The sequence below is a fragment of the Gobio gobio genome, assembly GCF_949357685.1.
Source record: "Gobio gobio genome assembly, chromosome: 8".
NCBI lineage: Eukaryota > Metazoa > Chordata > Actinopteri > Cypriniformes > Gobionidae > Gobio > Gobio gobio.
The window spans coordinates 52,338,908-52,354,181 of record NC_137114.1 but is presented as its reverse complement, the minus strand read 5'-3'; the positions used below and the strand labels follow the sequence as shown (position 1 = coordinate 52,354,181).

The 15,274-nt window shown below is 39.6% G+C and overlaps 1 protein-coding gene across 1 annotated transcript in view; it reads left to right on the top strand.

Annotated features, from left to right (window-relative positions):
* The window catches only part of dync2h1 (dynein cytoplasmic 2 heavy chain 1), a 236,601-nt gene that overhangs the window by 45,802 nt on the left and 175,525 nt on the right, over window positions 1-15,274 (top strand). The window contains exons 19-22 of the mRNA XM_079823510.1: window positions 10,161-10,288; window positions 12,590-12,705; window positions 14,157-14,284; window positions 14,424-14,573. Of these exons, the coding sequence (XP_079679636.1) occupies window positions 10,161-10,288; window positions 12,590-12,705; window positions 14,157-14,284; window positions 14,424-14,573 (522 nt within the window). The remainder of the gene's footprint in view (window positions 1-10,160; window positions 10,289-12,589; window positions 12,706-14,156; window positions 14,285-14,423; window positions 14,574-15,274) is intronic.

Sequence of the window (15,274 nt, the reverse complement as noted above, 5' to 3'; positions counted from 1 at the left end):
CAACAAACTGACAAAACGAGGGAGAAACGCGGAAGAACATTCAACTGTCTTAAGGATATGTTCAGTACATTTAAGAGCACAACAGTCTCTGAACAAACGACACGCGTCAGTTTAACACAGAAAGAATAAAGCAGTTACATTTATGCCCACTCTTCTGTAAGTTGTCAGTCTATTTATTAACTTGCATCGTCTTCTGTGTAGCATCGTGTCATCGCGGTCATGTTCAGTGTCTTTAGCCTAACGTTACATTTCATTTGAAGAAGACGTGATGAAATGTGCGCATACACGCTGCCGGTTTATGTTTAGAGCACTAGAGTATATGAAATATGTCTATAAAAAACGTAAATGCGCTCGCTCCGGTCTATATGTGCTATAATATGATCCATGTGGAGAACGTTAATCTCAGCTCCGCGCAGAAACTGCTCTCTCTGCGCGCCGCGTGTAGTTTGAATTCTCCGCTGTAATCCGAAATCGCTCCCTATAACCTCAAATAGGGCATTATTGGAGGGGACAGCCATTTTGTAGTGGTGTCCGAAACCATAGTGGACGTTATTGAGGGCACTCACTCATTCGATCTCACATTGCACTGCAATAACGAGTGTACACACAATGGCTGTCCGAATTCACTCGCTCGATTTCATTGGCTCTTTCAAGTGAACAATATAAGTGGATAACGTAGGGAATAGTGAATGAGGCTTTAGGGGGGGGATTTCGGACTTACCATAGGCTGTGATGCGATCTCAGCTGTGCTCGCACTACAGTGCAACAGTGAAACGGGACCCCTCTCAAACAGTAGCCGCGTTTCCATTACAGATTTGCGCAAAACTTTTGCGATATTTTCTAAAAGTCGACAAAAAAATATTGCGAAATGACAGCGTTTCCATTAACTAATGTTATGCGACTAAAACATTTTTTTTCCTCTTGTGATAAATCATTCCAAAAATCATGCTATGTATGTTGTTAGGTTTATGTATATCCCAGCCACCGCACGCCATTATTTTTAATAGTAAGAGACGTGCATGTTATAGCACTGATGGCACGGAAAGCACCTTATACTTGAGCGGCACATAATGAGGTGTTATGATAAATTGTGGCATTTTATATTCTATTGTTTTTTTATGAGTTTAATAAAGAACTCGTCTTCTGTCCAAACATACCATCATCTGTAAAGAATGAGCGACTTTTACATACGGCAGGTTATTGTGACGCATTGCCACATACAGAGACGAGCGAAAAGTTTGAATTTGCATGGTGGTAACTCAGTTTTTTTACCACTTCGTTATTTTGGCATGGAATTTCGTTTTTTGGAAATATAAACTAAATTTAGAAATGCTTTTGAAATGAAAAACTTTGCGTTTAATAAACAAAATATATTTTTGCAATGAAGACAGCATTTGGAGTGCAAAATATGTTCCCTGAGTCCACGGCCTTTGCTGTTATCGTGAGTGTACACAAATAAAAGTAGACCGTTTACTGTTCATAATTATCTCTTGCACTTATCTGTATGGCTAAAAATGACGGAGTATTTTAAGTTTCCGCTGGAATAGCCTAAGGAAAAAATTCATCAAAAGGCGACAACGACTTCGTCGGAAAGAGGGTTAAAGAAAACATAGCCTATTTAGTTTCATATAGTTAGGCTATGTCTAAATATTATAATCTTTTAATTTCATATGTTGATTATGAAAAGTGAGCAGCATGAGTAAAGCACATAATCAGATGCGCTTATGTCTGGAGACATGGATTTTGAGCACAATTGAATTGTGTTTTCTAGAACGTCTTTCTTTAAAATTAATTTCGTTTTGTATAAATTGTATTTTAATTTTGATCAATGTTTAACAACTATTTGGCTGTAGGCTATATTTAATAAATAAGAAGCAAACCAAGATTGTCGGGAATGGATTGACCTAGTCTTTGAGCAAGGCTGAAACTATAGCGTCTTTCTGTTTTAATACATTTCTTGAATATATGTCATAATTACAGTATAGGCCTATAGATAGTTATGATATTTGTGGTTGCACCGGGGTCCGTCATTATAAAGTTACGCCACTTTCCTTATTAGGAGAAAATATATGTCGTTTTAACGACATAAGATCTCGTACATACTTGAGTGGAAAAAAAATGATATGTAGGCCCTGTGTGAGAGCAATGCGTGACCGTACCAGGTGACCTGTAAATGCGGAAAAACTGTTTCCATTGCAGTTTTGCGAAAATATCCTTTTCCGAATTGCCTGAAAAACCACCTCATGCGAGCGTAAAAACTTTTTTGCGATAGATGGGAGTTTTTGCGAAATTGACGCGTTTCCATTGGGCGTATTTTCAATTCGCAATTTCAATTTGCGCAATTTGAAGGGTAATGGAAACGCGGCTAGTGACGTCCGAACGTCTGAACGCGACACATACCGGTATTGCGCTATCATCAAAATTCATATCATAACAAAAATAAATACCGGTATTCGTTATGAACCGGTATACCGCCCAGCACTACACTGAATGTGACGTAACCCTCGGTATCATTAATATTTACACCCCCACAATAGGGCTGAAACGATTAGTCGACAATAAAAAATTGTCGACAAATATCTTTGTTGTCGAGTAGTCGTTTGATCTCATGTGACCTAATGTAAGCGCCTGCAATATCGCGATTTGACCGCTATGCCGCTGTAGCGCTAGAGTGTAATGCAGCCCTTACAAATGTTGCGGTAGAAAACAGAGCGCGAATGACGGAGTGCAAACTAATCTGAACTAGCAAGATGTGGGAAAGTTTCACATAGCTTCAAACAAAAGTTGCGTCTCAATCAGCTCCTGGTTCAGTAGTCAGGGCACTGATCAGCGATCAGCCCATTGACTCTTGTCCTGATCAGTAGCCTGACCACTGAACTAGTGCTGATTGAGACGTGCAAGACGAAACTTTTCACAGGAGCACAACGTGCATGTTGGAGCACTTAAAGAGCAAACAACTAACTAACTAGCGGTAAATCTCTTTATAAGAGAATGCAATACTACGAATAATTGTAATAATTTTAACAATAATTAAAGCTGCAAGCAGCATTTAGCGGGGTTCAAGCAGTTAAGGCCTTTAAGGCCTTGAAGCACACAAGCATCAAAAGACATTAAGTTTTATTTAGCAAGCATTTAACAACTGCCTTAATAGATGAAAAAGTCAATTTACAGGCAGTTTACCATAGGAAATATATGGTTTTAAAGCGTCTTTACAGTTATAGCACGTTTTGCCTGAGTCTTCTTATAGTCTTGCCTGATCTCCACCACTTTTATTAGTAGTACTCAAAGTGTGCCCATTTATATGTGTCAAATTTGTTGTAAATATGTAATTTTGATTAGGAGTTTAGACAATTATATTCAGTGGCGTAACGAGCCAACACCGGGCCCTTAAGTAGGATTATCAAGGCGGGCCCCTTGATGAAGCAATGTCCGCGAGTAGTCTACCATGAATAGGACAGGATATGATCATACACAGCATATAAGAGATGAGATGACTAACAAAATCAGGAGGAGCCTACGCTCACCAAAAAAAAAAAAAAAAAAAAACCCCACTGGTGACAGCGCACCATAACACATTGTTAGACCTAGGTCCAAATACATGAAAAAGATGCTCTCTTAAATTATAGCGGGATTTTCCGGGCTTTACTATGTGCAACTGCAAAGTTGTCGATTAGATCAGGATTGTGCGCACGGGCATTCTCAATTGACCCTTCGCAGGGAGTTTGATTGACAGGTGATCTGACTAATCATAATCCGCCATTTTGTCCAACAAAGCAGTCAGGAGAGTTAGTAGATTAACATAGGAGGATTTAAATTTGAAAAACAAAGTGTACTGACGTCTTAGAACTTTAAAACAACATTCCTTTTATGTTCCTTCATGTTTATTTTAATTATATAAATTAACTAGAAGGAAGAGATGATCGGTTCACAAGCAGCTTTAACTGAGCCTCGAGTCTACAACGATCTCTCAGACACATTAAAGAGACACAAAATGGTATTTATTGTTTAAATGTCTCTAAAAAATGACTACATTTGAAAGGTGAGACTTTGTTTCATATCAAAAGTACTTGTCTGTCAGCGTGCAGTCTTTTCTCTGATCCGCAATGTATTTTTCACTGCGTGAGAACTTGGTGTGGTGTGAGAGTGGCGTCGCTTGTCAGACATAGCAACAGTAACTAAAGTGGGCGGGTCTTTGCAAACGGTTATTGACAGTATGGACGGGGATTCGCCAGTTCCAATTCAAAACAAATTTCATCACAATCCATCATTGTTCGTTTCAAACATGTGAGAGCATCAAAATGATCCATGGGTGAAATTGATTGGATTTAATTAATTTTTTTGTCAGTTCCGATCATAATTTTAACATTTTGGCATTATTGTTTAGCCATTTACCTATGTTTTCAAATTTCCTTAGTTTTTTTGTTGTTGTCTCGATCAGACTAACGGCTTTGAAGATAACCACAATTTTTTAAAGCTCTAAATGACACTTAAAACCATAAGGCGAAACCTGGTATGTTTGGTATTGTTGAACTCGGCAAAGATTCTTAGGAGGTCACTCCTGTGAAAAAAACACGGGCTTGAAACTTCTAAGGCTCCTTCAAGGCATTGTGCCAATGACGTATACTGAGTTTTTTTTAGATACACCAATGTTCTCATAGACTATCATGGCACCCTGGACAAAGACACTGCATGCCAATTTTCAGTAGACTAACGGTTGGGTGCGCTTATAGACATTTTCATGATTTTTTCCACTGTTATAGTGCCACCAAGTTGCCAATTGTCACGATTTTTTTCATGTCAACTCAGATTGAGTTTATGAACATGTGTCCCAAGTTTAGAGAAAATATCTCTTTCCGTTCACAAGTTATAACCATTTTATAGCGCCACCAAGTGACCAATTGTCATGATTTTTTTTCACGTGACCTCAGAATGAGCTCATGAACATGTGTCCCAAGTTTTGCAAAAATATCTCTTTCCGTTCACAAGTTATAACCATTTTATAGTGCCACCTAGTGGCCAATTGTAGCGATTTTTTTCATGTCAACTCAGATTGAGTTTATGAACATGTGTCCCAAGTTTTGCGAAAATATCTCTTTCCGTTCACAAGTTATAACCATTTTATAGTGCCACCTAGTGGCCAATTGTAGCGATTTTTTTCAAGTGATCTCAGATTGAGCTCACGAAGATGTATCCCAAGTTTAGCAAAAAAATCTCTTTCCGTTGACAATTTATAACCATTTTAGTAAAAATGGCCCTGGTGCCATCAAAGATTTTGGTTCCCCTTATCGACCGTTAACTGAAATTTTGAATTTGTTGGGTGATTATTGATTGTCAGACTCCAGAGAAAAGTCTTGCAGTGGTTTGGTTCCGATCAGGCCAAAAACCTAGGAGAAGTTTGCAAAAATAGGTTTTTCAAAAAAATGCAATTTACTCGAAATTGGCGCCTGAAGGGCGAGCAAATCAGAGATAGCCATTTTGTCTGCCTTGAGCCAAGGATTCCAACGATATAAGACACTTGATCCTGAGACAAACAGTCTAAGAGTTATGAGCAATTTTGAACTTTTGGTTGCTGTAGCGCCACCTATGGGCCATTCGGGGTCATACTCTGATAGGTTGTCCCCAAACTGAGGCCTACCATCTGGCCAGGTTTCAAGTCTCTAGGCCTTACGGTTTGGCCTGCACGATGCGTTTTACGAATCCTTACAATTACAATAGGGTTTCAGCATTTCATGCTTGAACCCCTAATAAGAAGGAAGGCTTTTTGCCAGTTATAGCGCCACCTATGGTCCGATCTCCATGAAACTCTGCATGCTTCCTCACCATGTTCTGACACATATGGTCATCAATTTTGGTGAAGTTCTGAGTTTTCATTTGGGATTAATAGGCTTTTTAGTGTATTTTGCCACGCCCCTTTCTTAAATGACCCTGTTACAGCCACCCAAATGCCAAAGTTCAACTTTTTTTTGATAATTATTGATCTAGAGAGTCCAGAGAATTGTCCTAGACTGGTTCGGTTCCGATCGGGCGAAAAACCAGGGACTAGTTCGCAAAAGTAGGTTTTGGACAAAATTCGACATAGCAGAAAACTTTCCCTGCCTACATCAAAATCGGAGATAGCCATTTTGTCTGCCTTGAGCCAAGGATTCCAACGATATAAGACACTTGATCCTGGGACAAACGGTCTAAGAGTTATGAGCAATTTTGAACTTTTGGTTGCTGTAGCGCCACCTATGGGCCATTCGGGGTCATACTCTGATAGGTTGTCCCCAAACTGAGGCCTACCATCTGGCCAGGTTTCAAGTCTCTAGGCCTTACGGTTTGGCCTGCACGATGCGTTTTACGAATCCTTACAATTACAATAGGGTTTCAGCATTTCATGCTTGAACCCCTAATAAGAAGGAAGGCTTTTTGCCAGTTATAGCGCCACCTATGGTCCGATCTCCATGAAACTCTGCATGCTTCCTCACCATGTTCTGACACATATGGTCATCAATTTTGGTGAAGTTCTGAGTTTTCATTTGGGATTAATAGGCTTTTTAGTGTATTTTGCCACGCCCCTTTCTTAAATGACCCTGTTACAGCCACCCAAATGCCAAAGTTCAACTTTTTTTTGATAATTATTGATCTAGAGAGTCCAGAGAATTGTCCTAGACTGGTTCGGTTCCGATCGGGCGAAAAACCAGGGACTAGTTCGCAAAAGTAGGTTTTGGACAAAATTCGACATAGCAGAAAACTTTCCCTGCCTACATCAAAATCGGAGATAGCCATTTTGTCTGCCTTGAGCCAAGGATTCCAACGATATAAGACACTTGATCCTGGGACAAACGGTCTAAGAGTTATGAGCAATTTTGAACTTTTGGTTGCTGTAGCGCCACCTATGGGCCATTCGGGGTCATACTCTGATAGGTTGTCCCCAAACTGAGGCCTACCATCTGGCCAGGTTTCAAGTCTCTAGGCCTTACGGTTTGGCCTGCACGATGCGTTTTACGAATCCTTACAATTACAATAGGGTTTCAGCATTTCATGCTTGAACCCCTAATAAGAAGGAAGGCTTTTTGCCAGTTATAGCGCCACCTATGGTCCGATCTCCATGAAACTCTGCATGCTTCCTCACCATGTTCTGACACATATGGTCATCAATTTTGGTGAAGTTCTGAGTTTTCATTTGGGATTAATAGGCTTTTTAGTGTATTTTGCCACGCCCCTTTCTTAAATGACCCTGTTACAGCCACCCAAATGCCAAAGTTCAACTTTTTTTTGATAATTATTGATCTAGAGAGTCCAGAGAATTGTCCTAGACTGGTTCGGTTCCGATCGGGCGAAAAACCAGGGACTAGTTCGCAAAAGTAGGTTTTGGACAAAATTCGACATAGCAGAAATTTTCCCTGCCTACATCAAAATCGGAGATAGCCATTTTGTCTGCCTTGAGCCAAGGATTCCAACGATATAAGACACTTGATCCTGAGACAAACAGTCTAAGAGTTATGAGCAATTTTGAACTTTTGGTTGCTGTAGCGCCACCTATGGGCCATTCGGGGTCATACTCTGATAGGTTGTCCCCAAACTGAGGCCTACCATCTGGCCAGGTTTCAAGTCTCTAGGCCTTACGGTTTGGCCTGCACGATGCGTTTTACGAATCCTTACAATTACAATAGGGTTTCAGCATTTCATGCTTGAACCCCTAATAAGAAGGAAGGCTTTTTGCCAGTTATAGCGCCACCTATGGTCCGATCTCCATGAAACTCTGCATGCTTCCTCACCATGTTCTGACACATATGGTCATCAATTTTGGTGAAGTTCTGAGTTTTCATTTGGGATTAATAGGCTTTTTAGTGTATTTTGCCACGCCCCTTTCTTAAATGACCCTGTTACAGCCACCCAAATGCCAAAGTTCAACTTTTTTTTGATAATTATTGATCTAGAGAGTCCAGAGAATTGTCCTAGACTGGTTCGGTTCCGATCGGGCGAAAAACCAGGGACTAGTTCGCAAAAGTAGGTTTTGGACAAAATTCGACATAGCAGAAATTTTCCCTGCCTACATCAAAATCGGAGATAGCCATTTTGTCTGCCTTGAGCCAAGGATTCCAACGATATAAGACACTTGATCCTGGGACAAACGGTCTAAGAGTTATGAGCAATTTTGAACTTTTGGTTGCTGTAGCGCCACCTATGGGCCATTCGGGGTCATACTCTGATAGGTTGTCCCCAAACTGAGGCCTACCATCTGGCCAGGTTTCAAGTCTCTAGGCCTTACGGTTTGGCCTGCACGATGCGTTTTACGAATCCTTACAATTACAATAGGGTTTCAGCATTTCATGCTTGAACCCCTAATAAGAAGGAAGGCTTTTTGCCAGTTATAGCGCCACCTATGGTCCGATCTCCATGAAACTCTGCATGCTTCCTCACCATGTTCTGACACATATGGTCATCAATTTTGGTGAAGTTCTGAGTTTTCATTTGGGATTAATAGGCTTTTTAGTGTATTTTGCCACGCCCCTTTCTTAAATGACCCTGTTACAGCCACCCAAATGCCAAAGTTCAACTTTTTTTTGATAATTATTGATCTAGAGAGTCCAGAGAATTGTCCTAGACTGGTTCGGTTCCGATCGGGCGAAAAACCAGGGACTAGTTCGCAAAAGTAGGTTTTGGACAAAATTCGACATAGCAGAAAACTTTCCCTGCCTACATCAAAATCGGAGATAGCCATTTTGTCTGCCTTGAGCCAAGGATTCCAACGATATAAGACACTTGATCCTGAGACAAACAGTCTAAGAGTTATGAGCAATTTTGAACTTTTGGTTGCTGTAGCGCCACCTATGGGCCATTCGGGGTCATACTCTGATAGGTTGTCCCCAAACTGAGGCCTACCATCTGGCCAGGTTTCAAGTCTCTAGGCCTTACGGTTTGGCCTGCACGATGCGTTTTACGAATCCTTACAATTACAATAGGGTTTCAGCATTTCATGCTTGAACCCCTAATAATATAATTACAGTAATGTGATGATTTATTTAGCATAGAATAAAGTTTGATCGAGCTTGGAGTCAGGACTGTTTTTATTATTATAACACTATTAGGTATTATGGTCTCATCACTTGCCTGTATTTTGTTCCATATGCATGAAGACTCACAAAAGGCGATGTTAGGAAGAATATCATGTCAGTTACTTTTTCATATTGTTAATTAAAAGTTGAATAAGAATCTTTCAGCTCAATTGTCATGTAAGAGATTAATATTATGTCATTTTGTCTGCAATGTCATTTGCAGATTAATATTTGTACCATTCTTTGTGTCCTGAAGGAAATGTCCTCTTTTTCTGTGTCAGTTCTAAGAAAAGCAGTGGGGCTGTTATTGTTTTACAAATGAAGCTCGTAATACTCCAAGAGATGTTTACATTCAAACATCTTTTTTGTTGTTGTTGTTGTCTGTAATGCAGCTAATTTTGGTTTATTATTATTTATTTTTTCAATTGAAAGCGAACAGAATATTTAAACAATGCTTAGAGAGCATTTGTGTGTTATTTGAGTTCTGAGAACTTGGCTCAAACTTAATTAAATGAACCATTTCAAAAGCTGAAGTGATTTTCTTTTTCATATATTATAGTTAGAATATGTATAACTCAATGTTTTAACTAATTGGAAAAGCTGAATAATCGTTCAAAATGTACTGATTAGTCGCCGATGGCAATGACAATAATCGACGATTAGTCGATTAATTGTTAGATTAATCGATTATTAAAATAATCGTTTGTTGCAGCCCTACCCCACAATTTGCATATACCAGCCCATGTTCAAGGACAGGCAGAATTTATATGGACCTGCACAGCCAAATCATCAGAGCTTCTGCAGGTATTGTGAAGAAGCAAGCAACGATAATAACGCAAAAAATGGCAGGTCATGGATATTAATGTTATGTTCCAGGCTGTGCAGGGGACGTGAGGACTTTTCATGCCCCTCCCACAGAACAAAACTGTCAACAGGCATATTAGATGTTTATCTATAACCGGATACCGCGACAATTTAATTCAAAATTGTTAGTTTTCTTGTGCCTTGTGTTAATTTCGCAAAACGAAAATATGACAAAAAAATGTTTGTTGACTACCTTTTTTTCCCACTACTTTTTGCATGTGTGATTGTTTGATTTCCCTGTGTGTCTGTGTCCAGGACTGGGTGGTTCTGGGGCAGGTGGATGTAGATGTTCTGGTGGAGAAACACCTTCACAGTGTCCAGGACTGGGAGAGAAACTTCAAAGCTCTCAAAGCCAAAGGAAAAGAGGCCGAGCGGCTGCCCAGGTGTGTGTGTGTGTGTGTGTGTGTGTGTGTGACATCATACACCAGGGATCATCAAATCTGGCCCACGAGATCTAGGCTGCGTCCCAATTTGCCTACTTATACTACGTCCTAAAAGTATGTACTCTTTTTGTGAAGAAAAAGTACATACTTTTGAGTGTGTAGCAGAAGAGTAAGCAAGCTTTGGGACATATACTTCGTCATCTTTAACGGACTCTGTTACGTGCGTCCCGTCACCGTTTAAACTGCCCTGTCAATCATCGTCACAGTTCAAATCCCCCACTTTCAATTTAATTTCCTACCGTATCGGAGAGAAATGTAGTCGCTCGTTGATCTGCCTTTCGTGGGTCTTTAATGCAGTGACTCCTCTCATGTGTTTGCAAAGTTAATGGCCAAACGTATCATTACAAAAGTTCTCAAAGCTGCTGAAGGAGAAATATAATGTGGATAATATTGAATAAATATCTTTTCGTCAGGTTAAATACTGATAATTGCTCACTCAAACCCCTTTATCTAACCCTCTCCACTTAACCGGCGGACTCGCATAACCGTCATGTTTGTAGTTTTTTAAACACTTTTTATCCGCGTTTGTAGTTCTAATCTAATCCTCGTCCATCTCGCAATGGGTTGTGGGCAATATCAGCCGTTAGAGGATCTGCACTTCGAATTCTGACCGGAAATAGTAAACCATCCGGGAATCTTTGGAATACTTTTTTCAACATACTACGATTTGGGACAAACTAATTATTTTTTCGAATACTCTTTAGTACGGATAGTATGCGAATTGGGACGCAGCCCTACTTTCCTGCAGAGTTTAGCTCTAACCCTAATCAAACACACCTGAACATGCTAATCAATGTCTTCAGGTGAGTTTGATCAGGGTTGCAGCTAAACTCTGCAACGCATTGGCCCTCCAGGGCAAGATTTGAGGAACCCTGTCATACACCGATGAGCCAAAACATTATGATATGTCTGATATGCTGTCGGTCATGCCAAAACAGTGCCGACCCGCCATGGTCTCTGGCACCAAGACGTCAGCAGCAGATCCTTCAAGTCCTGTAGGTTTAGAGGTCGAGCAGCAGTGGATTGAACTTGTTGGTCCAGCACATTCCACAGATGCTCCATTGTATTGAGATCTGGGAAACACCTCATGTTCCTCAAACCGTTCAGTGTGTGCAGTGTGTCAGGGTGCATTATCTGCTAAAAGAGCCACTTCCACCAGGAAACACCAGTGTCATGACAGGCTGCTCTGCAACAATGTTTCAGTAGGTGGCAAGTGTCAAATTCACGTCCACACAAATGGCCGTGTTTCCCAGCAGAACTGGTTTGTCCTCGTCCCACAGTGATCCTGGTGCTGTCCCTAAACGGTGCACCCGTCCTCGTGATGTAAGAGAAGAACTCATCGGACCAGGTGACCTTCCACTGCTCAAAGGTCCAGTTCAGACGCTCGCGTGCCCATTCTAGGCGGTGGACAGGGGTCATCATAGGCTCTCTGATTGGTGTGTGTTGTGACACATTCCTCCAATAACCATCAAATTCTGTGTGCCACAGTTGACCTTCTGTTGGCTCAGACCAGACGGGATAGCTTTCATTGCCCTTGTGCATCATTGAGCCTTGGGCGCCCAACATCCTGTCGCCGGTTTGTGGTTTGTCCCTCCTCAGACACTGTTGGGAAACTCTCAGCTCTGCTGACCAGGAGCGACACACAAGCCTCGGAGAGATACTCTGACCCAGTCGGCTTGCCATAACAGTTTGGCCCTTGACATGCATCCAAAACACTGATTACAAAACACTAGGGCTGTCAAAAGATTAATCGCGATTAATCGCATCCAAAATAAAAGTTTGTGTACTCTGTCAATTATTATTTATATATAAATACACACACATTCATGTATATATTTCAGAAATATTTGCATGTATATACTGTATATACATTTATATAATCTATAATATATATAAATATAAATATTTTATATATAAAAATAATATTTTTTTCTTAAATATATACATGCTTGTGTGTGTATTTATATATAAATAATAATTAAAAGAGTACAAACACATATATTATGTAAACACAAACTTTTATTTTGGATGCGATTAATCGCGATTAATCTTTTGACAGCCCTAATATACACCATCTAATCTACCCAGACCTTAATATGTGGCCTTGTTAGGAGACGATCTTGGCTTCACCTGTGACTGGTCATAATGTTTTGTCTCTTCAGTGTGTATATACTGTGTGTTTGATAAGTTGTGCTGCATTTAACGGTATATGTGTGTGTGTGTGTGTGTGTGTGTGTGTAGCACAGAGAAGGTTGACTGCGTCACGGTGAACTGTGAACCTGTCAGAGTAGCCGTGGACGATCTTATCCAGAAGTTGTTTGACGCTCTTCTGACGTCCCTGAGGAGATCCATCCAGGGTGAGAGCAGATATTCACACACACACACACACACACACACACACACACACACACACACACACACACACACACACACACACACACACACACACACACACACACACACACACACACACACACACACACACACACACACACACACACACACACACAGTGCTCATAGGCATGCATCCTCCAAACCAGTGTTGTTAAAAATATAGTGTTGTGATATGAAGTATTAGATGTAAAACTTAGACATATTACCCAGTGTTAATTTCGTTGACGAATAATTTTCAACGTCAACGACCTTTTTTCACTGACGAAAACGAGACGATCACTAAATAAAAACTAGTGTTGGATGACAAAAACTATGGCGAAAATCAACTGTCATTTTCGCCAACAAATAAAAACGAGATGAAAATGTTAGGGAGCGATTATTAGTGAAGAGATCCAGTCAGAACTGATGTCCTGAGTAACAGATGCACATTTGATATGAACTGATCTAACGGCTGGAAAACACGGCTCATCCCCAATCCAGCTCCAGAGCGACTCACAATCAACAATAACACACATTTATGCCAGAATATTGTTTATGAACTAATGCTGATGAATAATGACAATGTTTACTTTACCATGTTTATATAGTAATATGTTTTAGACGGTTGTAACAATGCATATTTTATCTCCTCATCTGAACTTGAATGAGCTCCTGCAACTGCAACAGAGGCGCAGACATTTCAAAATAAGAGTCCCGGTGTATTTCCAGCTTGTTTATCATTAAAAGTCACGCATTATATATTAGTTTTTGCTTACACTATAAACTGTATTTCATTTAATTCCCATTGAATTCATAGTCAGGAGGAAAGACCAGTATTTGACACATATTCAATAAAGTATCAGGTTATAATAGTTCACTAAAACCATTAAAACAATCTTCATTACTTGAAATTAAATAAATTAAATAAATAAATAAAAATAAATAAACAAACTTATTTGAAGCTTTAGCTTAACCTGATATGGCCTACTGACTAAAACAGAAATACAAAGTTATAAAAACTATGCAGATGTTTTTTAAAAACAAACAAAAAAGTGAATTGTGCTCTTCCGTGTATTTTTTATGTCAAAAACAAAATGATGTCAAAATGTCAGTTCAAGTGACAGTCGGTTATGTAATGCTTTAATGCTTAATGTATTACAATTGAAGACAATTGAGACTAAAACTACTGTAGATTGAGTCGACTGAAATCTTATGATATTTAGTCGACTAAAACTAAAAACAATTCAGGTGACTAAAATATGACTAAAACTAAATGGCATTTTAGTCAAAAGACTGACTAAAACTAAATCAAAATTTGCTGTCACAATAACACTGATATTACCGCAAGCACATCCAGTGGTGTGTAGCAGATCAGATGGTGCAACATTGACCTCTGCTGGCTGTATCTGCATTGTGTGTGTGTTCACCTACACAGGTCACATTCAGGTTATTGAGTCATTCGTGAGCGGTGCAATGGAGACGCTGTCCTTGCGTCCCGAGAGCATTGATGAGATTGGGGACGCCAACACCAAACACGGCCAATTACAGACCCAGAAACCTGAGGTACATCTCCATCTACAGCCTCTTTCACTTCACTGTGGGATGGGAAATGTAGCTTGAATATGAGCCATGTTGCAGCTCATTCTACGCAAGAACCGGCAGTGTGTACAGATGTGTGTGTGTGTGTAAATGTTGTGTGCAGGTTCTGCCTCAGTTCCAGCAGGCGGAGGAGAAGAACAGGCTGCTGCGCTCCGTGGCGGGTGGAGGTGTGGACACCATCAGCTCCCTGAGAGCCAAATGGGACAAGTTTGAGCTCATGATGGAGAGTCATCAGCTCATGATTAAAGAACAAGTACAAACGCACACACACACACACACACACACACACACACACACACACACACACACACACACACGTTTGTTTTTGTGAAATGTGAGGACATTCCATAGGCGTAATGGTTTTATACCGTACAAACCGTATTTTCTATCCCCTTACACTGCCCCTAAACCTACCCACACACACACACACACACACACACACACACACACACACACACACACACACACACACACACACACACACACACACACACACACACACACACACACACACACACACACACACACACCATATTTGTATTTTTTCTTTTAATTTGTTTCAAGTGCTGAAGTGCTCAAATTACTAAAACTAAATCATTAAAGTTAAAAAATACATTTAATAAACTAATTAAACCAAAACTTTAAACAAACACTTACTAAAATAAAAATGGAAAATATAATAATAAAAACTAATTAAAATATTTTAGTTGAAATTACAAAAAAACTGAAATATAAATTAATAAAAACTAAATAGACATATTTCAAAATGATAATAAAAACAAATAAAAAAAATTTCCCCCACAATAACCATTAGAATTTAAAAAAATAAATTATATACTGTTTCAGTGTTATTATTGTTAACTAAAACTAAGAATATAAATGTTAACAGAAATCAAATAAAATATGTATATACATTTTTTTTTACTAATACTTTTTTTTAACTTTCAGTTAGTT